Source organism: Anas acuta, chromosome 29, assembly GCF_963932015.1.
Source record: "Anas acuta chromosome 29, bAnaAcu1.1, whole genome shotgun sequence".
Classification (NCBI taxonomy): domain Eukaryota; kingdom Metazoa; phylum Chordata; class Aves; order Anseriformes; family Anatidae; genus Anas; species Anas acuta.
The window spans coordinates 1,624,575-1,645,710 of record NC_089007.1 but is presented as its reverse complement, the minus strand read 5'-3'; the positions used below and the strand labels follow the sequence as shown (position 1 = coordinate 1,645,710).

General features: G+C 69.8%; 3 protein-coding genes across 6 annotated transcripts; 2 read left to right on the top strand and 1 right to left on the bottom strand.

Annotated features, from left to right (window-relative positions):
- Nucleotides 1-346: 346 nt before the first annotated feature.
- Nucleotides 347-4,455, bottom strand: NAB2 (NGFI-A binding protein 2). 2 transcript variants are annotated; one of them, XM_068663345.1, is made up of 7 exons: nucleotides 4,249-4,455; nucleotides 2,886-3,690; nucleotides 2,498-2,631; nucleotides 1,818-1,869; nucleotides 1,370-1,496; nucleotides 1,075-1,275; nucleotides 347-948 (listed from the first exon to the last, which is right to left on the bottom strand). In XM_068663345.1, exons 2-7 carry the CDS (start codon nucleotides 3,681-3,683, stop codon nucleotides 854-856), a joined length of 1,407 nt encoding a protein of 468 aa, XP_068519446.1. In that variant the 5' UTR covers nucleotides 3,684-3,690; nucleotides 4,249-4,455; the 3' UTR covers nucleotides 347-853. The 2 variants fall into 2 exon arrangements, with proteins under 2 accessions (XP_068519446.1, XP_068519448.1); XM_068663347.1 differs by having other exon boundaries at nucleotides 1,075-1,272.
- A 1,484-nt stretch (nucleotides 4,456-5,939) lies between these two features.
- NEMP1 (nuclear envelope integral membrane protein 1) lies at nucleotides 5,940-11,555 on the top strand. 2 transcript variants are annotated; one of them, XM_068663351.1, is made up of 9 exons: nucleotides 5,940-6,487; nucleotides 6,894-7,015; nucleotides 7,125-7,344; nucleotides 7,594-7,666; nucleotides 8,006-8,099; nucleotides 8,314-8,428; nucleotides 8,620-8,845; nucleotides 9,156-9,329; nucleotides 9,627-11,555. In XM_068663351.1, exons 1-9 carry the CDS (start codon nucleotides 6,397-6,399, stop codon nucleotides 9,820-9,822), a joined length of 1,311 nt encoding a protein of 436 aa, XP_068519452.1. In that variant the 5' UTR covers nucleotides 5,940-6,396; the 3' UTR covers nucleotides 9,823-11,555. The 2 variants fall into 2 exon arrangements, with proteins under 2 accessions (XP_068519452.1, XP_068519451.1); XM_068663350.1 differs by having other exon boundaries at nucleotides 5,943-6,517.
- A 274-nt stretch (nucleotides 11,556-11,829) lies between these two features.
- Nucleotides 11,830-19,874, top strand: MYO1A (myosin IA). 2 transcript variants are annotated; one of them, XM_068663333.1, is made up of 29 exons: nucleotides 11,830-12,028; nucleotides 12,847-12,990; nucleotides 13,123-13,238; nucleotides 13,418-13,512; nucleotides 13,608-13,712; nucleotides 13,811-13,857; nucleotides 13,965-14,028; nucleotides 14,109-14,207; nucleotides 14,307-14,410; nucleotides 14,523-14,670; nucleotides 14,754-14,872; nucleotides 14,977-15,063; nucleotides 15,151-15,216; nucleotides 15,321-15,425; nucleotides 15,708-15,770; nucleotides 15,969-16,169; nucleotides 16,383-16,609; nucleotides 16,687-16,887; nucleotides 16,978-17,071; nucleotides 17,239-17,388; nucleotides 17,589-17,657; nucleotides 17,920-18,006; nucleotides 18,279-18,353; nucleotides 18,459-18,593; nucleotides 18,684-18,790; nucleotides 18,869-19,001; nucleotides 19,071-19,223; nucleotides 19,306-19,433; nucleotides 19,637-19,874. In XM_068663333.1, the coding sequence occupies exons 2-29, from the start codon at nucleotides 12,868-12,870 to the stop codon at nucleotides 19,761-19,763; spliced, it is 3,228 nt and encodes a 1,075-aa protein (XP_068519434.1). In that variant the 5' UTR covers nucleotides 11,830-12,028; nucleotides 12,847-12,867; the 3' UTR covers nucleotides 19,764-19,874. The 2 variants fall into 2 exon arrangements, with proteins under 2 accessions (XP_068519434.1, XP_068519435.1); XM_068663334.1 differs by lacking the exon at nucleotides 17,920-18,006 and having other exon boundaries at nucleotides 11,831-12,028.
- Nucleotides 19,875-21,136: the final 1,262 nt, after the last annotated feature.

Here is a 21,136-nt window from a genome sequence, read left to right as displayed (position 1 = left end):
CATGGCTCGCAAAAAAGGAGGGGGGGGGGGGGCAGCAAGACCCCAGCACCCATCAAACACCTTCTGCTTGGTGCTGGAGGGGGGGGGGGCTCCTGTGTGACCCCCCCGGCACTCGGACCACGCACAGACAAATGTTGGGGGGGGGGGGAGCATACAGGGGGGACCGCGCGTGTGCTTGGGCATGTGCAGGGAGGGGGGGCACCATCGGGGGGGGGGGCTGTGGGGAGTGTATTTACAGCAGAGATGCGTGCATGCAGGGGGGGCAAGGGGGGGGGTTGCAGTGCGTGCACACGGAGCGCTCGCACGTGCTTGCTGCGGGGGCGCTGGCGGCTGGAGCGTGGGGGCGCTGCGGGGGCGCTGCGGGGGTGCTGCGGGGGTGCTGCGGGGGCGCATGGAGCTGCGCGCGCCGGCACCGCCGTGGGCGGCCGGGCTGACGTGGGCGCACGCGGCGGCGGTGGCACAGCGCCTGTCCCCACGCGGTGCTGGGGACGGGGGGGGGGGACGCGATGTGGCTGCCCCCGGGTCAGGGTGGGGGGGGAGCCGGCGGCAGGCGGGTGCTGGGGGGGCCCTGTGTGGGGTCTGTACAGCGGGCTCGAGTCCATCGCGGGCTGCCCCAGCCCCTGGGGGGGGGGGGCGGTGGGGGGCGAGGGTATTGCTGCTGCGGGGAGCGTCCCGCTGCGGCTGAGGTAACCAGAGCGTCCGTGCGGGAGGGGATGGGAAATGAGGGGGGGGGGGGGCTGCGGCCGAGCCCCCTCCGGCACCTTGCGCTCACAGCACTGCTGGCACCCAGCCCCCTGCCCGTTATTGCTTCGTTAGTGGTGGCGGGGGGGCTGCGGGGCTCCCGCCGGGCTCCTCACTGCCGGCTGGTCTCCTGCTCCACCTTGATGGTGCCACGGGGGGGCTCGGGGGGAGGCGGGGGGCCCCGCTCTGCCAGCCCGTCCTCGAACTCTGCAGGGAGAGGGGGAGAGTCAGGGTACCATAAAAAAGGGGGGGACAGCTCCCTCCACCCCACACCGACCGCCCCCTTCCCCCGAGCACCCCAAGACCCCCCTCCCACAGCCCCCAGGGGCTCACCTGGTCCCGGGGGCTTCCCGGGGAGGCAGGGGCTGAGCCGCCCCACGCGCTCGTGCGAGACCAAGCGGGCCAAGCGCAGCCCCTCGTCCATCAGCGTCTGCTGGAGGATGTGGCGGCTCCAGAGCCCGTGCGGGGGGAGGCCGAGGGGCACGTCAGGGGCCACGCTGGGTGGGGGCGTCAGCCGGGGACAAGCCCCCGCTGCTGCAAGGAGAGGGACGAGGGTCAGCACCGGGGGCTGGGGGGGTTCCGCCCGCCAGCTGCCCCCCGGGGTGTGCCTGTTGGAGCCCCCACTCACCCTGCAAGTGGCTGTCGAGGCTCTCCCCGGAGAGGCTGGCCGCGTCCTCCTCCAGGCTGGCACGGTACGGGGCCGTGTGGGGCTCCACGGGCAGCTGCAGGGGCTCCGGGCGGCTCTGCTCGCCCACCTGCCGGGAAGGTGCAGCTGAGCACAGGGCACCGCCGCCAGGCCCCATCCCTTTTTGGGGGGGTTAAGGGAGGGGGGGGGGCTCCACAGCACCACCAGCCCTCGCCCCTCGGCGCCTGCCCGAGCTGGCGCAGGCAGCCCCGAGCACGCCGCGCGGTCACACCCACGCGTGGGCGATCTCCCACCCACGCTCGCAGGTGTGCACGCACGCACATGCACAAACACCCCCGTGTATGCGCGTGCACCCCCCCCACCCCCCCGCCTCCCCGGTGCCTGCACCCCACCCCATGCACGGGGGTGTCCGCCCCGGGCACGCACCCACCTCCTGCTTGAGCCGCTTGGCCACGGAGGCTCCGCTCTCCTCGGGCTGCGTCCTGCGTGGGAGGGAGCAGAAAGGGCTGCGTCAGGCGCGGGGGCGGCCGCGCAGGGGCCCCCAGCGCTGTGCATGCCCGCCCGGCCTCCTGCCACGCTCTGTGGGCAGCGCCAGCCGTGACGGCGGGCGTAGGAGGCTGCCCGGGCAGGGCGGTGCCGCGGGACGGCGCAGAGCAGAGCGGGGCCTCGGAGCAGATGGAGCCGGGGGGGGGCGGAAAATGCGAGGAGTGACCCGAGAGCGAAGGGAAAGCAGCAGCGCAGCCACAGCAGCCAGCACGGCGCAGGCAGCAGCCTCTTGGGGGAAGGGTGCAAGGGATGAGGCACCCCCCCCTTAACCCCCAGCTGTATCCCCATCCCCACCCCGAGTGCTGTGCTTTCTGCTTTCTGCCCCCCCCCGTCCACCCCCAGCACCTCCGAGGTCAGGCAGAACCAGCCTGAGCAAGGGAAAGGGGAACTCGCGGCCACGTGGCTGCGGGGGCTGCAGGCTCCCACCCCCGTCCGGAAGCACCGGTGGTGGTGCAGCTCCCACGAGGGCACTCGGGGGCTCGGGAGGAAACCCCATGTGTGGGCAGGGGGGGTGACAGCTGCCCCCCCCCCCCCCCCAAGCTCCCCTGAGGACACTGGGCTCACCTGGCCACCTTGAGCGAGGACAGGTAGGTGCTCTCCCGCGCGACCTGCCGCGAGAGCGAGAAGAGCTCGACGCGCCGCAGCAGCAGCGAGTTGTCCCGCAGGCAGAACTGGGCGGCCGCCTCGTTGATGATCAGCTGTGGGCAGAGGCCCGGGTGTCAGCAGGAACGGAGCCAGCGGCACCAGGAGGACCCTCAGCAAACGGCACCGCGGGCTCCAGGCAGGCAGAGACCACCCGGACAGGAGCCGACCTCGGCTTCCTGCACCCCTGCATGGTGAAGCCCCCACCCCAGCCTCCTACAGGGACACCGCCAGCCCCAGAGCCACCCCAGCCCCCTCCCCATGCACCGGGGCCGGTGTTCTCCCGGTGCGTTTGAGCCCGGACCCTCACCTCATGCAGGGTGAGCTGCTTGCCTTCACGGCGCCGGGCCTCGCCGCGACCGTAGATCGCGCTGTGCCGACGGATCTCCTCCTCCTTGTGCCGGTCGCCATCCTCCAGCTGGAAGATGTGCCCCACGGCTTTGGCCAGCTTCTTGTTGAGCTTCATGAGCGCCCGCAGCTCGGCGTCGCCGCCCCGGGGGCAGCTCTGCAGGAGCCGCTCCACGCTCTCCGCCACCGTCTGCACCAGCTCCGGCTCCAACGCCTCGGCGCCCACCGGCTGCTCGCCGCTGCTCCCGCCTGGGGAGAAGGGGGGGCCCCCCGGCTCTTCATCCCCGCCACCCTCCGACTCCGGGGTGCTCCTCCCCGGCCACGGTGGTGCCGCCGAGGGTGACAGCTTCTCCCCCGGATCCGTGGGGCTGCGGGCCGGGGGCGTCCCTGTGCTGCTGCCCCCCTTGCCCGTGGCCTCGCTGGGGCTGGCGTGCCCGTTGCTGAGCGATTTGCGCCCGCCGGCCTCGGAGAGCTTGAAGAGGGGGATGCTGCTGACGGGCACGGCCGAGACGGGCTGGCTGAAGAGCCCCGGGTTGGAGGCCCACTCCCGCAGGGCCTTCTGGAGGCGGCGGACGTGCAGGGGCTTGGTGGCCATGCCCACCAGCGCCATGATCTCCAGGAACTCCTCCTCGCCCGCCTCGCAGAGCTGCTGCACGTCGTCCCCCCCTTGCTGGATGAAGGTCTCGTAGTAGCCCAGCAGGTTGGCGCGTTGCAGCACCCGGTACAGCTGCAGCTCCCCCAGCGTGCGGGGCACGGCCATGGCGAGCCTGCGGGACGGACAGCGTCACGCCGGGGCCAGGAGGGACAGACGGACACCCACGGCCCCCAGGTCAAGCTCGCAGGAGAAGCGCACCCCACACCCTTTGACCTGGGTGCCTGGGGGTCCCCCGGCTGGGGGCACACCCCAGAGGGAGGGGGCGCAGTGGGGCACTCCACAGACCCCACCAGGCCCCCCCTGCCCCTCGGGCCAGGTCAGACCCCATGGCCACAGCTCCCCAGACACGACACGGACACAAGTGGGGCAGGGGCCAGGCCCGGGGGCACCCCCCCACCCCCATTTTCCCTCCCGGGGCCGTGCCCAGCACCCCACGGACCCCCCCCTCCTGCCGCCAGCAGCCCCCCCCCAGGACCCCCGCGTGGGGCAGGACACGTACCCGGGGACTGTCCCAGCCCTCCCCATCCCCAGACCCCAGCGACCCCTCCCTCCTCTACCGCTCCCCGACCCCCCCGCTCGCTCCGACCCTCCCGGTGCCCCGAGCCCCCCCCGGTGCCCTGAGCCCCCCCCGCCGCCCCCACCTCCCCCCCACCGCCCCCCGGTCGCTCACCGCGGGCTGGAGCCGGTTCCAGCCGCTACGCCCGTGCGTCCCGGGGAGAACCGCAGGGCATGGGCAGGGGGCCGCGCTCCGCTACGGGCCGGGGATACCGGGGGTGCTGGGAGCTCGGGGACCCGGGGGGGGGGCTCGGGGGTCCCGCGGCCGGGCCGTGCGCGCTCACTCCGCCGCGCCGCGCCGCTTCTGCGCGCCGCCCACACGGGCGGTACCGTGAAATAGCAGCGGCCCCGGCTGCGCCGCGGCGTGGGAGGCCCCGGGGGCGGATCCCGCGGCTGCCGCCCCCGCTGAGCGCTGCGAGGGCGGCCGCGGCGGGGGGGCCGCGGGAGGGAGCCGCGGAACCGGCACCGGCACCCCCCAGGGACCGGGGGGACCGAGGGGACCGGCTGCGCCCAGGGCGCACGGTGGCACCGAGGGGGACCGGGGACCAGCTGCGCCCAGGGCGCACGGTGGCACCGAGGGGGACCGAGGGGACCGGCTGCGCCCAGGGCGCACGGCTGGTCCGGGGGTCCCGCACCCCACGGAGAGCAGCGCGGGGACCCCCGGTAGCTCCTCGCCGGGGCCGGGGAAAGCCGGTGGCGGCGGAGCAGCGGGGAACCGGGGCCGGTGTCCCGAGCGGGCGCTGCTCGAGGCAGCCGGTGCTCGCGGGGCGCACCCCGCACCCGGTGCCTGCCGCGCCCGGGGGACCCCCGCTGTGCCCGGAGGATGCGGGGGGTCCCCCCCTTCAGTCCCCCGGCCGTGGGGTCCCGCAGGGCCGGCAGCAAGGGGGGGGGGGGGCTGCGCTCGCAGCATCTCCGGTTCCTGCGGCAACCGGGCGCGCCCCGGGGATGCTCCGGGGCGCTGCTGCCCCGTCCCGGCAGCCCCGCACCCACCCGGCGCGGGGGGGGGACTCGGCCCCCGGAGCAGCGGGAGGCGCCCGGTGCCGTCGGTGGGCTCCGGGGTGAACCCCCCCGCGGGTCCCGTCCCGGGGGGGGGGGGGAGATGGGGAGCAGAGGGACAGGATTTTGGGGATGTGGGGGGGGAAATCCAGCAGCCCCCCGCCGCCTGCACCCCGAGGGAGGGTCGCGGCCCCCCCGGCCCCCCCCACCTCGCCGCTATTTATTTACAGCGCGGCTGGCGCCAGCCGCCCCCGCTGCCTCCTTCCCCGGGGGGGGGGGACCGGGACCGGCGGGGGGCAGCGGGGGGCTCAGCGCCCCTCCCGGGGGGTCCCGCTGCGGACCCTCAGGGCCCCCCCAAAGCTCCCCCACCCCCGGGCCCGGGCGTCCGGAGCGGGGGGGCCGTTCCCAGGCCCGCCGCTGCCCCCGGCTGACGCACATCCTCCGCCCACGGCCCCGCCGCTTCCCGGCTCCGCCGCCCACGGCCCGGGGGGGGCCCCCGGAGCCCGCTCCCCGCCCCCGGCCCCCGCCGCCCCCTCCCCTGCCTGAGGGAGGGGGGGGGGGAGGGGAACGGAGCCGAGCACCGGGCGCCCCCTCGGGGGGTGGGGGTGGGGGGGTCCCGGCACCCCCGTAGGGGCCCGGTACCGACGCCCTCCGGTCCTGGGGGGGCACCGAGGGGGGGTCCCGGGGATGGGGGGGGGATGGGCAGGGGGCTCCCCCCCACCCCCACTCGGAGGCAGCCACTGGGGGAGGGGGAGGGAACCGGGGGGCGGCGGGGGCCGGGCACGGGGGGACCGGGGGGGTCCCGGGGGTCTCGGGGGGGGGATGGGGGCGGGGGGGTCCCGGGGGGGGCGGCTCCGGGGAAGCTCCGGGACCCCCGACCCAGCCACCGCGGTGTCGCCCCCTGATAGGCGGAGCCGGTTGTCAATCAAAGGAGAGGGGTGGGAGCACACCGCCCGGCCGGGCTGCGCGCTGATTGGCTGCAGCGAGTGTCTGTCAGCGCCGTTGCTAAGGCGGTGCTCGCCTCTAGGCTGGGCCCCGCCCACCCGCTCTGGCTGCTGGTGGCGGCCTTAGCAACGGGAAGGCGGGGCTAAGCCCACGCTGCGCTGATAGGCTGAGAGCCCCGTCAGTCATCCCCGCGGGAGGCAGGGGGCAGGGCGAGGCCGGAGCGGCCTTCCTATAGGCCCGGACAGCTGTCAGTATGCTGTGACGTCACGGCAGGGGGGCGGGACGTGGAGGCGGAAGCGGAAGTCGGTGGCGCGGCCGGGCCATGGCGGGACGGACGAACGCGGCCTGGGCCCGGCGGCGGCTCCTGGCGGCGCTGCTGCTGCTGGGGGCGGCGGCACCGGGCGGGGGGCGGGGTCAGCGCCAGGACCAGGGGGCCGCGACCGGTGAGGGGGGGGTCACGGGGGTGGGGGGCGGCGGGGGGCGGCCTTCGGAGGGCCCCGGGGCCTGGCGGGGCGGGGGGGGGCTGGGGGTGTCTGGGAGGGGGGTCCCGGGGGGGTCCGGGGGGGTCCCGGGGGCCTGGGGGAGTCCACGGGGGTCTTGAGGGGCCCCGGGCTGGGGCTCGGGGGGCTGGGGGAGGTTTGGGGGGGGTTTCTTGGGGAATGGGGGATCCCTGGGGTCGGGGGGGGGTCTCCAGGTGGCTCTCAGGGGGTCGGGGGGGGTCTTGGGGGGACTCGGGGGGGTCCTGCTGCGGGCGGGGGCCGCTGCCCGGCGCCGTGTCCGTGCTGCTGAGCGCCCCTTGCTCTGCCCCTCGTCCTGAAGGCGCGGTGGAGAGCGTGATCGAGCTGCACGATGCCCACACCTGCTACTGGTCTGGTTCCCACCGCTTCTGCTACGCCAACACGCGCGCCCCGCAGTGGCACGACATCTGGACACGGGTGCAGGTGAGAGGGGAGATGGGGGGCAGGGGGGCAGGTCCTCGACCCCAGCCCGGCAGAGCCTGGCCCAGCCCCAGCGGTGCCCCCATGTGCTTCCCCCCCGCCCCGTGTGCAGATCCGCATCAACAGCAGCCGGGGCGTCCGAGTCACCCAGGTGGACAGCGAGGAGGAGCTGAGGGAGCTGGAGAAGTTCAGGGTGTGGAATTTCGTCTTCTCCTTCCTGAAGGAGAAGCTGAACGACACCAGCATCGACGTGGATCTCTACGGCAACAAAACCTGCCTGAAGGTCGAGGTGCTGGAGGCCGGCACCGTGTACTGCGTCGTGCTGTCCCGGCGTACGTCTGCTCTGCTGCAGGGCAGCGCAGGGCCAGTCCCCGCAGCAAAGGGAAGGGGGCCCGCAGGGGAGGCCTGCCTTAGTCCCCGGGGGGCAGAATGGGGGGCACAGAGTCACAGACACAGGGCGCTTGTCGGAGGCTTGCCTCAGGCACCGCCTCTCCCCACTCGTTGTTGGTGTGTTGGGATGGAGCTCACGCCGAGGGTGCCCTGCCGGGGTTTCTCCCAGCCTGTTCTTTTTCTCTTCCCAGGATTTGACCCTAAACTGTTCCTGGTTTTCTTCCTGGGCCTGTTGTTGTTCTTCTGTGGGGATGTGCTGAGCCGGTGAGTCCCTTCCTCTCCTCTGTGAGCTGGGGGCTGAGACGTGCTGGATTCGCAGAGCAGCTCTTGTCTGCGTGCTGTGGAAGGCAGAGGATCCCCGTCTGCCTCCCTCCGCTTGCCCAGGGAACGCCAGGCCTGCCCCAGGGGCTCTGTGGGGCTGTGTACCATTCCCCTCACCCTTCCCAGGATGTGCGGTGCCTTTCTCTTGGCACCAGGCGCTGGGGTGTGCGGTGCCTGGCTGGCCTCGCAGCCTGCAGGTTCCTGGGGGTCGCTCCTAGCGGGTGTTTGCGCACGGGCATCCCAAAAGCTGTTAAACACTTTGTGCATGTGTGATCTCCGCAGGAGCCAGCTCTTCTACTACTCAGCCGGGATAAGCGTTGGCTTGCTGGCCTCGCTGCTCATCGTCTTCTACGTCATGTCCAAGGCCATGCCCAAGGTGAGAGCGCGAGGCTGGCTGGGGGCGAGGTTGCTCGCAGCAGCCCTTTCTACACCTGCACGCCCCTTCTGGTGAGCGTGCGGGGTTTTTGTGGCCTCGGGGTGTCAGGCTGTGGGTCTGGCTCTGCCTGGAGCAAGGCTCGGTAGTCAGGGGGAGGCAGGCACGGGTACCCTCTGCCAACAGCTCCTCTTGATTCTCCCGTCTCTTTTCCTAGAGAAGTCCTGTGTACTTCCTTCTGGTAGGAGGCTGGTCCTTTTCCCTGTACCTGCTTCAGCTCGTCTTCAAGAACCTACAGGAGATCTGCAAGTCCTACTGGCAGTACCTGCTCTGTAAGCGTGGGCCCCTCAGACCTGCCAGCTCTCCAGTTCTTGCGGCTCCTACCAGAGCCTCGGCTCGTTGCTGGGGAGCGCAGGGGCTTCCTGCCCCCCGTGTTGCTGCAGACGTTGTGCTTCTGCTCCTGAGAGGCAAATCCCAGCGCCGGGGCAGTGCCCCAGTTCCCGATCCCTCTGCTCCCCTGCAGGTTACATGCTGCTGGTGGGTTTGGTGAGCTTCGGTGTGTGCTACCGGTACGGCCCGCTGGAGAACGAGCGCAGCATCAACCTGCTCTCCTGGACCCTGCAGCTCCTGGGCCTGCTGCTGATGTATTCGGGCATCCAAATCCGCCCCGTGGCCTTGGCCTTGGTGCTCATAGCCATCTGCACCAAGCACCTCGACCACCCCCTTCAGTGGGCCTACGCTGCCTACAGGTGAGCGCTTGCACCCCAGCCCTTGCTTGGGCCAGGTGAGCTGCTGGCTGGAGCCCGGGATGCAGAACTGGGGCATTTTTGGTGGTTTTTGGGGCTGGGGTGGGTACGCTGGGGGGCTGTGCCCCTCCTCCCCAGGTTGGTGTGGGGCAGCGCCGTGCTCCTCGTGTGTGGGAGCCTCCCTTGGGAGTGGGGAGCCACGAGCTCTGCTCCAGCCCAACGCTGCCTCTTGGCCCAGCTCCCTGGGGTCTGGATTGCACTGGGTGCCCTGTGTGGGCTGGGAGGGCAGTAACTGGTGCTGTGCTGCTGGCAGGAGAGCGCAGAGTGCCCGGCTGGGGCCCAGCCCCCCCCGCCTGCTGACCGAGGAGGAGTACCGCATCCAGGGCGAGGTGGAGACACGCAAGGCCCTCGAGGAGCTTCGAAACTATTGCAGAAGCCCGGATTTCTCTGCCTGGACCGCAGTCTCCCGCATCCAGTCTCCTAAGAGGTAACGTCCCGTGACCATGGGGTCAGGAGACCTCATCTGGGTGCTTCCGAAAGCCCTGAGCCGCTCTGTGCTGCCACCTCTGGCTGCGGAGGCGCAGAAGATCCCCGCTGCGTGTAAGCGGGGCGCTGTGTGGAAGCAGGGCGTGCGGCTCCAGCCCTGGCCCAGCCTCTGTGCTGTGGCTCTGCCCGTGGTGTGGCATCCCAGAGCACTGAAACCCCACACCCCCAGCTCCCTGCACGCCAGGGCCTCGCAGGCCACTCGTGATGGCACAGCCGTGTCTTGGTGGCTTCTTCCCAGGTTTGCTGACTTCGTGGGCGGCGCCTCTCACCTCACCTCCAGAGAGATTTCTTTCCACGAGCAGGAGTATGGCCTGGGTGGCAGCTTATTTGAGGAGCAGCTGTTTGAGGAGGAGGAGGAGGAGGAGGAAGATGACTCCTTTGATGCGGACTACAGGAATTGTTCCCTGTCCTACAGCCGCCTGGATGCTGATTGAGGTCAGCTGCCCCGGACCCAGGAGGGCCAGGGGCAGAACTGCTGGAGTCACCCTGCTTCCCTGACACCTGTGGTGCCCAAAGCCGTGTTTACAGGGGACAGCCGGTGTTGTCTGTGCCCAGCACCTCTGATCCCACCCCAAGCGGGGCTCCTGTGAGCCCTGCAGCAGAGCCAGGCTGGTAGGAGGATACGGGGAGCTGGCACTTTCATTTTCCCCAGGCAGTTCCAGCACCAAAGCTCTTGTCATCGCAGCTCTCGTTGGCAGAGGGTTGCAGGGGGCCTGTCCTTGACCACGGGGTCTGTGCTGCTGCCGAGGTGTAGGACACTGGGCTGGAGTTGAGCTGGACTGGAGCCACCCTGGCTTTTGGGGGGTGTGCTTGCGTGCCTCCTGGTGCACACCTCGGAGGGGCAGGGACCTTCCTAGGCCTTGGTACTGAGCTGCCTCCCGTGTGCGCTGAGCCCCCGCGTTGTGGCTGGCAGGGGGGAGCCCCTCTCCCCCCCCCCTCTGCCAGGGCGTCTCCACCTTTTCAGGGCGGGGATGGAACAAAAGGTCCAGCTCGCGTGCGGATGCCTGCAGGAGACACGTTCATAAAAGAACTTTGGACCCATCCTGCCTCTACCTGCGTGCTCAGCACCTGCCCGCTGCAAGGCTGCGGTGTGGGGCGAGCACACCCGGGGGCAGCTGCTCCTCCTCCTCGTGCTTACCAAAGGTGCCCGAGGGCTGCAGCTGCTCAGCCTGTGCCTCTAACTTGTCATAATCCCCTGCAGCTACCAAAAATCCCCCAGTGCTTCCTGGGCAGAGCCCCAGCTCCATGGGCAGGGGGCTCCACGTGCGTGTCGTAGAGCTGGGTGTGAGACCCGGTGCCCTGCGGGTCGCCCCCAGCACCTCGCGGGTGCTGGCTCAGCCTCCCCTTCTCCCGGTGTGGCCGTGCCTCCTGCACCCTGCCCAGCGGGTGCCAGTGTTCCTGTGCCCTTCCCTCCTGGTGCCAGGCAGCACCGGGCACCTGCGTGCTCCTGCAGCAGCACCTGGGAGTGCACCCACAAGGGGCCTGTACCGGGGGGGGCAGGAGCTGCTGCGCTGCTGCTTTCAGCCCCGTCCCCACCATGCTCCTCTCACGGCCAGCACAGGGCAGGAGGGCTGGTGAAGAAGCCTGGATGAAGGCTTCTTCACCCCTTCTTTGGGGGGCCAAATCTATGCAACTTCTTGTGGGAGTGTGGCCAAGGGGGTTGACGAGCCCCACGGTTGGTGAGAACGTTGGACTCAACGATGAGGCCAGGAGGAATGTAAAGTGTCTAGAAGGAACAAAGAAGGGTGGTTCAGGAGCTGCCTTGCTGTTACATGGACGTTGCTGGGTGTTTGCTGCTGTCAGGCAAAGTTTTTGACCAAAGAATAGTGAAAAAATACTGCTGCAGAGCAAAGGGTGCAAGAAGGGAGCCTCACAACAAGGGGAAGTTGAAGTTATGTCATCAATAATGTCATCAGTTACTGATCCTAAGAGAGCCCCGGTGTCTGTGTGGTCTTCATGCCACAATTTCTTTGCAATAAGCCTGCCCTCCCATAGCCTTACTGCCCCTGCTGATGCTGTTGATTTATTTCTGGTTCGCTCTGCTTCAGCACTGAGCTCTACCCCTGTGTGAGCAGCCTCTGCTGCTGCCTCCCTCTGTCCCCTTGGCGTGCTTAATGCAGGTTGACAACTGAGTATATTTTTTAATAAAGGTATGTTTTCTAAATAACGGGCCTCTAGTTATCTCCCAGCACCCCTCCTGCACCCATGGGAGCTGGCTTTGCACAGGACATTGCCCAGTGCCTGGGGACAAGGAGCGGGGACTGGAGGCAGCACCCCCTGCACTGCTGGCTCCATTCGGGTGCCTTCACCCCAGGAGAAGCCGGGTTCCTGCCAGCTCCGTACCTTGCCCCCGTTTCCCGGAGCCCCGGGAGGAAGCTCCCTTTGTTTCCCTGACCACAATTAAATTTCTCTCCCTGTTCCTGCCGCGAGCACAGCAGCGGGCTGGGACCCTGAGAGAGGGGCCCGGTGGCTTTGGGGTGCTGCGTGCCTCAGTTTCCCTGCCCTCGGCCGGACTCCGTGCCCGGGGGAGGGCCCTGGGCCCCCGCCCCCCCGTGGGCCGGCCGGTGCCAAGCCCCAGCACCGGGATCTGGAGCAGCCCCGGCTCGGCAGCTCCAGCAGCCGGTGCTCTGCCCGCGGGAGGTGAGTCCCTGGCCCCTGCGCATCCCCCGGGGATGGGGCTGGGGGGCAGCACCCCGGCCCCCCACCCCACATCTCGGGGGGCTTCGCGTCCCTAGGGGCCACCGGCGTGGGGGGGAGCCCCGGGAACCGGCACCGCGGGGCTGCCCCGGGGCTGCGGGAGGGGGTTTGTGGGGTGGGGTGGGGGCTTTGCTCTGAGTCCCCCCCCCGCAAGCCCGGTTCTCGCCCCGGGGGTCCCGCAGCCAGCAGCGCTGGGGGGGTCCGTGCCCGGCGCCCGGTCTGGGGGGAGGCTGCGGAGCCTCGTCCCGGCCGCTCCCGTCCTCCCGGGAGGCTGCTCCCGGTTTGGGGGGGCTCCATCACCCCCCTTCGCCCCTTCCCCACCTCGCCGCCCGTGAACTTTCCCCGGGCCCCGGCAGCGGGGCTGGGTTTACAGCCTTGGAAAGGGAAAGGTAAAGCGGGGCTGAAGGTCGCCGGGGTGCGGAGCCTGGGGCTGGGTGGAGCGGGGTCGGAACAGCCCCGGGGTGCGGAGCGCCCCCAGCCCCCGGCCCGGCTCCTGCCCTCCCCGGGCTCCCCCCTGCCAGGAAGAAGGGAGGAAGCGGAGGCTGAATTCATCCCTGCCACAAGAATAGGACCCAGGTGTCCCGGCTTCCTGGCTGGGCTCCTCGCTTCCCCAGCACCAGCGGGCAGGAGCCGGGCGTCCAGCGACCCCCCCCCCCAGAAACCCCCCCAGACCCCATAAAGGAGCACCTGGTGCTGGGGCCGCTGAGATCCGGAGGCGTTTTTGGGGAAGGGTCCGCAGCCCCCACCTGCTCTGCCCCAAGGTGCCCCGGAGCCACCCGGCCATGGAAGCCGCCACCACGCTGCTGGACGCCGAGGCCGTCGGGGACCTGGTGCTGTTGGACCCCCTGACCGAGGAGTCCCTGCTCCGAACCCTGCAGGAGCGCTTCCGCCGCAGCGAAATCTACGTGGGCATCGGGACGGGGCCGCGGGGGCTGGGTTGTGGGCCGGGGGGCTGCGGGGGGCTGTAATGGGGTGGGAGGGGGAGCGCCGGGGTCCCGGCTGGGTGAGTGCTCACGCGCCGTCCCGCTTGCCCGCAGACCTACATCGGGGATGTGGTGATCTCGGTCAACCCCTACCGGCCCCTGCCCATCTACACCCCCGAGAAGGTGCAGGAGTACAACAACTGCAACTTCTTCGCCGTGAAGCCCCACATGTGAGCACCGGGCACCCTCCTCGGTCCCGCTAAGGGCTTCGCCCGCACGGTGGTCCCAAGGCTTCGGGGGCTGGGGGAGTCGACTCAGGGCGGCCCCACAGCCACAGCCCGGGTTCTCAGCACCCCTTGAAGGCCCCTGGGTCCCCTCCAGCCCCCTTTTGACCCCTGCTCACCCCCAGCTATGCCATCGCCGATGATGCCTACCGCTCCCTGCGGGACCGGGACCGGGACCAGTGTATCCTCATCACTGGTGAAAGCGGGGCTGGCAAGACAGGTAGGGGCTGGGCACCCAACGGGGTCTTGGGGGGCTGCGAGGGGGCAGCAGGATGGGCAAGCACGGTCCCGGTGCCAACGGCCCCTCGCCTGCAGAGGCCAGCAAGCTGGTGATGTCCTACGTGGCGGCCGTCTGCAGCAAAGGGGAGGAGGTGGACAAGGTGAAGGAGCAGCTGCTGCAGTCCAACCCCGTGCTGGAGGGTAAGCACCTCGCACCCTGCGCCCACCCCGGGGGCTCGGCTCAGCCTCCCCGACCCCCACCCCGGCCACTGCTGCATTTCCCTGTCCTCCTCCCGCAGCCTTCGGAAACGCCAAAACCATCCGCAACGACAACTCCTCCCGCTTCGTGAGTGACCTGGCAAGGGGGTGGCAGGGAGTGGGGTCTGGGGGCGCGGGAGCAGGGCTGCCGCTCTCTGCGGGGTCCCCGGCCCTGACCCCAGCCCCATCCCTCAGGGCAAGTACATGGACGTGGAGTTCGACTTCAAGGGCGAGCCCCTGGGAGGGGTCATCAGCAACTGTGAGTACTGACTGCCCCCCCCCCCCCCCCAACCTGGGGTCCCGGCCCCGTGCCCCAGTGACGCTCCCCCCTCCCTGCAGACCTGCTGGAGAAATCCCGCATCGTCCGGCACACCAAGGGCGAGAGGAATTTCCACATCTTCTACCAGCTCCTGGCCGGCGGCTCGCCGCAGCTGCTCCGTAGGTCTGGGCCCCCAGCATGGGGGGCTCGGGGGATAGGGGGTGGGTCAGGGGCTTGGGGGGGGGACTGTGGCTGAGCCCCCTCTGTCCCCCCCCCAGAGCAGCTGAAGCTCCGCCAGGGCTCCCAGCACTACGGCTACCTGAACCGGGAGAAATCCAACCTGCCTGGCATGGACGACGCAGCCAACTTCCGTGCCATGCAGGTACGGCTGGGGAAGCACGGGGGCTGGGAAACCGTGACACCCCCCATCCCCCCCCCCTAAATGCCCTGGGGCCGCCCCCATCATCCCCTGAGCTGCCCCTGCCCGTGCCCAGGATGCCATGGCGGTCATCGGCTTCTCGCCCGCCGAGGTGACGGCGCTGCTGGAGGTGACGGCCGTGGTGCTCAAGCTGGGCAACGTGGAGCTGAGCAGCTGCTACCAGGCCAGCGGGATGGAGGCCTGCAGCATCGCCGAGCCGCGGGGTAGGGCCTGGGGTGGGACGGGATGGGATGGGACGGGATGGGATAGGATGGGCCCCCCCCCACTCAGCCCCAGCCCCGCACAGAGCTGCACGAGATCTGCGAGCTGATCAAGCTGGACCCCGGCACGCTGGAGCAGGCGCTGTGCTCCCGCACCGTGAAGGCACGGGATGAGACCGTGCTCACCGCCCTCAGCGTCGCCCAGGTGAGCGGCACCTCTCACCCTGCCCCGGCACCCCCCCCCCGCTGTGGGCTCACGCCCCAGGAGCCCCCCAAGATCTGTTGCAAGCCCTGCTCCCCTCGCCCCAGGGCTACCACTGCCGGGACGCGCTGGCCAAGAACATCTACAGCCGCCTCTTCGACTGGCTGGTGAACCGCATCAACACCAGCATCCAGGTGAGCGCTGGGCACTGCCCCCCCCCCGGACCCCCTCCTCTGCCCAGCCGGGGCTGGGACGTGGCTCAGCACCCCGCCGTCTCCCAGGTGAAGCCGGGCAAGCAGAGGAAGGTGATGGGCGTCCTGGACATCTACGGCTTCGAGATCTTCCAGGTGAGCAGCAGGACCCACCTGGGCCCCTCCTGCTGCTGGGGGGAGCGTGGGGCAGGGCTGGGGGCTCCAGCATGGACCTGCCACTCGGGGCCCTTCTCTCGCAGGACAACGGCTTCGAGCAGTTCATCATCAACTACTGCAATGAGAAGCTGCAGCAGATCTTCATCCTGATGACCCTGAAGGAGGAGCAGGAGGAATACGTCCGAGAGGTACCCCTGGCTCATGGCACTCAGGCTGGATGTGGCCCCGAGGAGCCTCGGTGGGATGGGGATGGGGAAGTGCCGTAGACGGCTCCGCAGCACGTCCCTTCCTCACCCCGCTCCCTGCCGGGAGAGGATTCAATAGCAGGAAGGCAGGGAGGGATTCGGGATCCCTGTCCCCACAATTGGACATCCGCTTCCTGCCCCACATCAGCTGGGGGGTGTCTGTGGGGCGGGATCCACGCCGCGCGTGTCCAGGGGTCCACGTGTCTGACCCCCATCTGCTCCCAGGGCATCCAGTGGACACCGGTGGAGTTTTTTGATAACGGCATCATCTGCGACCTGATCGAGAACGTGAGTTGCTTCCCACCAACATGTGGGGGTCCGGGTCGGGGTCCCAGCTCCCCTCCCTTGTACCTTATGCAATCTGGGGCTGAGCCTGGTGTGGACCCCGGTTGGGGTGGTTCGATGGAGCCCCCGGTCTGTGCTGGCGGCGTTTTTTGGCGCTGGGCACAGCGTGGGCTGGGGCTGACACCGTCCACCAATGCGCAGAGCAAGTGCGGGATCCTGGCCATGCTGGACGAGGAGTGCCTGCGGCCCGGCGTGGTGAACGAGGACACCTTCGTCACCAAGCTGAACCAGCTCTTCGCCACCCACAAGCACTACGAGAGCAAGGAGACGCAGAACGCCAAGCACGTCACGGACCTCAGCCTGCCTCAGCGCTGCTTCCGCATCCACCACTACGCTGGCAAGGTCTGCGGCACCCACAGGCACCCGCAGCCCCGTCCCTGGGTGCAGCCGGGGCACCCCGGTCTTCTTCCCAATTTCGCACGGGAGCTGCCTGCGGGGCCGGGCTGGGGCAGGGGCTGCGCTGCCTTCCTCTGTTGCCCGCTCTCTCCTCCCTGAGCGCCCCCCTGCCCACGGGGGTGGCAGGACCCCTGGCGCTGACCCTGCTCCTGCACCCAGGTGACCTACAACGTGACGGGCTTCATCGAGAAGAACAACGACCTGCTGTTCCGCGACCTGTCGCAGGCCATGTGGGCCGCCCGGCACACGCTGCTGCGCTCCCTCTTCCCCGAGGGCGACCCCCAGAAAGCCTCCCTCAAGCTGCCCCCCACCGCCGGCTTCCAGTTCAAGAACTCGGTGGCGACACTGATGAAGAACCTCTACTCCAAGAACCCCAACTACATCAGGTAGCGGCCCTGGGGGGACCCCGTGCACCAGGCACGTGGCGGGAGCCCCCCCTGTGCCCACCGCCACCCTCCTGCAGGTGCATCAAGCCCAACGACACCAAAACGGCGATGCTCTTCACGCCGGAGCTGGTGCTGGCGCAGATCCGCTACCTGGGGCTGATGGAGAACGTGCGGGTGCGGCGGGCGGGCTACGCCTTCCGCCAGCTCTACAACCCCTTCCTGCAGCGCTACAAGATGCTGGGCACCAAGACCTGGCCCCGCTGGTCGGGCGGTGACAGGTATGGGGGGCATCGGACCGGGGGCACATCCCACAGCCCCACAGCTGCGGGGTGGAGAGGTCTGAGCAGCCTCGTGCCCCCGTTGTGCAGGGAGGGGACTGAGGTGCTGCTGTCGGAGCTGAAGTTCCCCCCGGAGGAGCTGGCTTTTGGCTACACCAAGATCTTCATCCGCTCGCCACGCACTGTGAGTCCAGACAGAGGGGGACCCAGTGCAGGGCAGGGTCTGATGCAGGGTGGGGACCTGCCCCACAGACCCCTCGCCCTGCTGTGAGCCCCGAGCGCATTGAGGGGGCTCCTGGGTGATGTCGCAGCCCCCGGAGGCTCCCTGCAGCTCGCCCTCACTCTCTGCAGCTCTTCGACCTGGAGAAGCGGCGCCAGGAGCGCATGAACGAGCTCGCCACCCTCATCCAGAAGATGTTTCGGGGCTGGCGGTGCCGGACCCAGTACCAGCTGATGCGCAAGAGCCAGATCATCATCTCCGCCTGGTTCCGGGGCCATGCGGTGAGGAGGGGGCAGGCAGGGGTCCTGGGTGCTCTGCACCCTCCCCATCTTCATCCTGAGAAGGGGCGATATGGCAGGGGGGAGCAGTCAGCACCCCCAGGAGCTAGCCTGGAAAGCGAAGCCCAGGCTGGGCACGGGGGTCGGGTCCCCAGGTGAGAGCCCCCCTGCTCACCCTGCTGCCCCCACACTCCCCCCTGCAGCAAAAGAACAGGTACAAGCAGATGAAGCGGTCGGCGCTGCTCCTCCAGGCGTACGCACGGGGCTGGAAGGTGAGGGCTGGGCACCCTGCGGGCTCTTGGGGCCGTGCTCCGGGGCCGGCGGCTCTCCCAGCACGGGCAGGGGCAGGGGGCACGCGGTGGGGGCGTGGGGGGGCTCCGCGGCTCTGCCATGCCCTGGGGGACCTGGCTCATCCCATCTCTCCCCGTCTCTCCTTCCTCCTCTCCTGCCTTTCTCTCCCTCTCGCTCCCTATGTGTGTTGGTGTTTCTCCCTCCGCCTCTGGGCTCCTTTGGGCTCTGACTGTCCCGCTGCAGTCTCGCAGGCTCCTCCGGGAGCTGAAGGTCCAGCGCCACCGCCACCTGGCCGCCAGCACCATTTCTGCTTACTGGAAAGGGTACAAGGTAACGGGGCCAGCCCCCCCCGCGGGGCCGCGTGCCCGTGAGCTGCTCTGTCCTGCTGTCCGTCCGCTGCGCCCAGGGCTGTCTGTCTGTCTGCCCTGGCCCACCCTGTCGGGCTGGGGCGGCTGTCCTGTCCGTGCGGGGCCAAAATGGGGGGGGGGGGGGGGGCAAGGTTGGGGAGGGGGGAATGCAGGCTCATCTCAAGGGGACCCATGGGATGGGGGGGATGCGGTGGCGAGGTCCCGGTGCCCGCGCTGACGGCCGCCCCCCCGCAGGTCCGCAGGATGTACCGGCGATATTTCCGCTCCGGTGCCGGCACGCGCCTGGCCAACTTCATCTACCGGCGGCTGGTGAGTGGGGCAGGGGGAGAGGGGGCTCGGCGCCTTCCTGCCCCCCCAGCAGTGGGGCTGGGCCCGGGGACCTCCCCACCCACCACCTTTTTTCCCCCCCCCCAGGTGCAGAAGTTCCTCGTGGGGCTGCAGAAGAACCTCCCGCCGATGGCGGTGCAGGACCGGACCTGGCCCCCGGCACCCTACAAATTCCTGGCGGGCGCGAACCAGGAGCTGAAGAACATCTTCTACCACTGGAAGGTGGGCGCACTGGGAATGGGGGGGGGGGGGCTGTGTGCTCCCCGTGTCCCTCTGCACCAGCGGCGCTGCATCGTCCCCTTCCCTTTGCAGTGCAAGAAGTACCGGGACCAGCTGACACCGCAGCGGAAAGCCCTGCTGCAGGCCAAGCTCTGCGCCAGCGAGCTCTTCAAGGACAAGAAGACGCTCTACAGCAAGAGGTGCCACCTCGCCGGGGGGGCTCAGGGCTGGGGAGGGGGGGCGCGGGGTTGGCACCGGCTGATGGCCTCTGTCCCCAGCCTGCAGCAGCCCTTCCAGGGCGAGTATTTGGGGCTGAAGCAGAACCCCAAGTACCAGAAGCTCCACGCCGTGGCCAAGGACAAGCTGGTGATGGCTGAAAGCGTGCTGAAGGTGAACAGAGCCAACGGCAAGGTGAGCCCCGTCCCTGTCCCTGTCATGCTGGGGGGGCTGCAGGGCCACGCTCACCCCCGATCCCCACAGACGGTGCCGCGCCTGCTGCTGCTGACCACCGAGCACCTGGTCCTGGCCGACCCCAAGGCCGCGCAGCCCAAAACCGTGCTCAGCCTGAGCGACATCCGCGGCGTCTCCGTCACCCGCTTCTCCGACGGCCTGCTGGCCCTGCACCTCAAGGAGGTACCGTGCTGCCTGGGGGGGCCGGACGGGGTCAGAGGGGGGGGGTCCCGGCGGCACTGACACCCCCCTCCTCGCCCCGCAGACCTCCACGGCAGGGAGCAAGGGCGACCTCCTGCTGGTCAGCAGCCACCTCATCGAGCTCATCACGCGCCTGCACCAGACCCTGATGGCCGCCACCTCCCAGGCCCTGGCCCTGCACATCACAGACCAGTACGGGCGGGGCCGGGGGGGGGCCAGGGGGTTTGGGGCTGGGGTGGGGGGGGTACATGGGGTGGGGTGCATGGGGTGGGGTGCATGGGGTGGGGTGCATGGGGTGGGGCAGGATGGGAGGCAGCTGAATGGGCAAGAGGGGAGGGGTGGGGCAGGGTGTGTCCCCCCCCTGAGCCCCCCCCCCCTTGCCCCCCCCCCCCCAGGTTCTCCACCCGCTTCCAGAAGGGCGACGTGGCCATCACCGTGGTGGAGTCGGCCAAGGGCAGCAACGACGACGTCCCCATCTGCAAGAAGCGGGGCAGCCACAAGATGGAGGTCCTGGTCCACTGAGAGCCCCCCCTGCCCACCGGGCACCTCCCCCCCCCCACATCACCCCCCCCTCTACTGGCCCCAGCAGCAGACCTACCACAACCCCATTAAATGTGTTTTCTGGTGTCTGCACATGGGTGGTGTTGTGGGGACCTGGCCCTGTTTGCGGCATGGGGGGGACCCAGGCGTGGGATGGGAGCCCCCAGGATGCGGCAGCGCGGTGCTGGGTGGGAGGGGGGGGGGGCACAGCCCAGCCCGGGGACGGAGCCCCCCCAGCCCCTCGCCTTTCCTGCCGCCTGATTGCGGCGAGCGCTCGGCTCAGCGGTGATTGGAAAGGCCCCAAATTGCGGCCACTTTTCCCATTAAGTGGGAAGGGAACTCGCTCGGCTGCAGCCGCAATTTCTGGCCGGCCGCAGGCAGCTGGCACGTGAGGTCCCTGGCGCCTTCCCGCCTGCGCTTACCACCCCCGTCTCCCACCCCCCCCGTCTCCCACCCCCCTCCTGCGGTCAGCCTGCCCCTCTGCAGGACCCCCCCCCGGCACCCCCCCGTCAGTGCAGAGCCCCCGTTGTGCCCACGCTGGAGCCACCTTCGGGGACTGAGCCATGAGGGGGGGACACCAAGAAGCCACCGCACGTCCCTGCTGCAGCCCTGCTCCCGCAGGTCCCTGTGCAGCTCCGCGCCCCCCCCTTTCCCCTCACTGCCTTTTCTCTCCTGCACGCGTCAAAGCTCCGGGAGAGGGATTTTTTTTCCCGTCCCCACACGTCACCCGCGTTAACTTCGAGAGCTGACAACTCCCCGTCACGGCGGCAGCAGCAGCAGCTCCCAGGTGGGCCTGGAGCTGCGCACGGGCTGCATGTGCGGGCACGCGTGCCAGGGCACTTGGGCAGTGCGTGCACATGCAGGGGGCACGTGTGTGCACGCACGGGGGTGCCTCCGAGGGCTCGCCACGCTCCCCATGCCCCGCAGGGGCTGTGCCACCTCCCAGCGCAGGGACCCCCCCCCCCCTCCCCGTGCATGGAGAGGGGCCAGAGCCGTAAACAAGCCCGGGGCACCGCTGCTTTTCGCGGCTGCTTGGCACCACACAAGTAGGTGTTATTAATTAATTAGGCTGTCTCTGGCCAGGCTCCGATTTAATTAACGTCCCCGGCACTGCAGATGCTGCCCTGCCCCGGGCTGTGATGCCACGTGAGCCACCGCGCTCCCGCTGCCGCCTCCCCTCCCGTGGGGCTGCCACAGCCGCCTGTTGAGGGCTGGCATCTGTGGCTCGTGCCGGTTGCCAGAGCTGGGCTCCCTCCGCTCCTTCCCGTCCCCTCGGCTTCCCCCCATCGCCCTCTCCATCTCGGCTCGGCTGTGGGGGGTTTGGTTTTGGGGGTTTGGTTGTGGGAGGCTGCTCC

Coding starts and splice junctions, on each gene's coding strand:
- NAB2 (XM_068663345.1), bottom strand. CDS start 3,683: ATGGCCGTGCCCCGCACGCTGGGGGAGCTGCAGCTGTACCGGGTGCTG. Junction 2,632..2,885: donor AGCAGCTCACCCTGCATGAG/GTGAGGGTCCGG, acceptor CTCTGCCCACAG/CTGATCATCAACGAGGCGGC. Junction 1,497..1,817: donor CCAAGCGGCTCAAGCAGGAG/GTGGGTGCGTGC, acceptor CCTTCCCGGCAG/GTGGGCGAGCAGAGCCGCCC.
- NEMP1 (XM_068663350.1), top strand. CDS start 6,397: ATGGCGGGACGGACGAACGCGGCCTGGGCCCGGCGGCGGCTCCTGGCG. Junction 7,016..7,124: donor ACATCTGGACACGGGTGCAG/GTGAGAGGGGAG, acceptor CCCCGTGTGCAG/ATCCGCATCAACAGCAGCCG. Junction 8,846..9,155: donor TGGGCCTACGCTGCCTACAG/GTGAGCGCTTGC, acceptor TGCTGCTGGCAG/GAGAGCGCAGAGTGCCCGGC.
- MYO1A (XM_068663333.1), top strand. CDS start 12,868: ATGGAAGCCGCCACCACGCTGCTGGACGCCGAGGCCGTCGGGGACCTG. Junction 13,513..13,607: donor AAGCGGGGCTGGCAAGACAG/GTAGGGGCTGGG, acceptor CCTCGCCTGCAG/AGGCCAGCAAGCTGGTGATG. Junction 18,007..18,278: donor CTTACTGGAAAGGGTACAAG/GTAACGGGGCCA, acceptor GCCCCCCCGCAG/GTCCGCAGGATGTACCGGCG.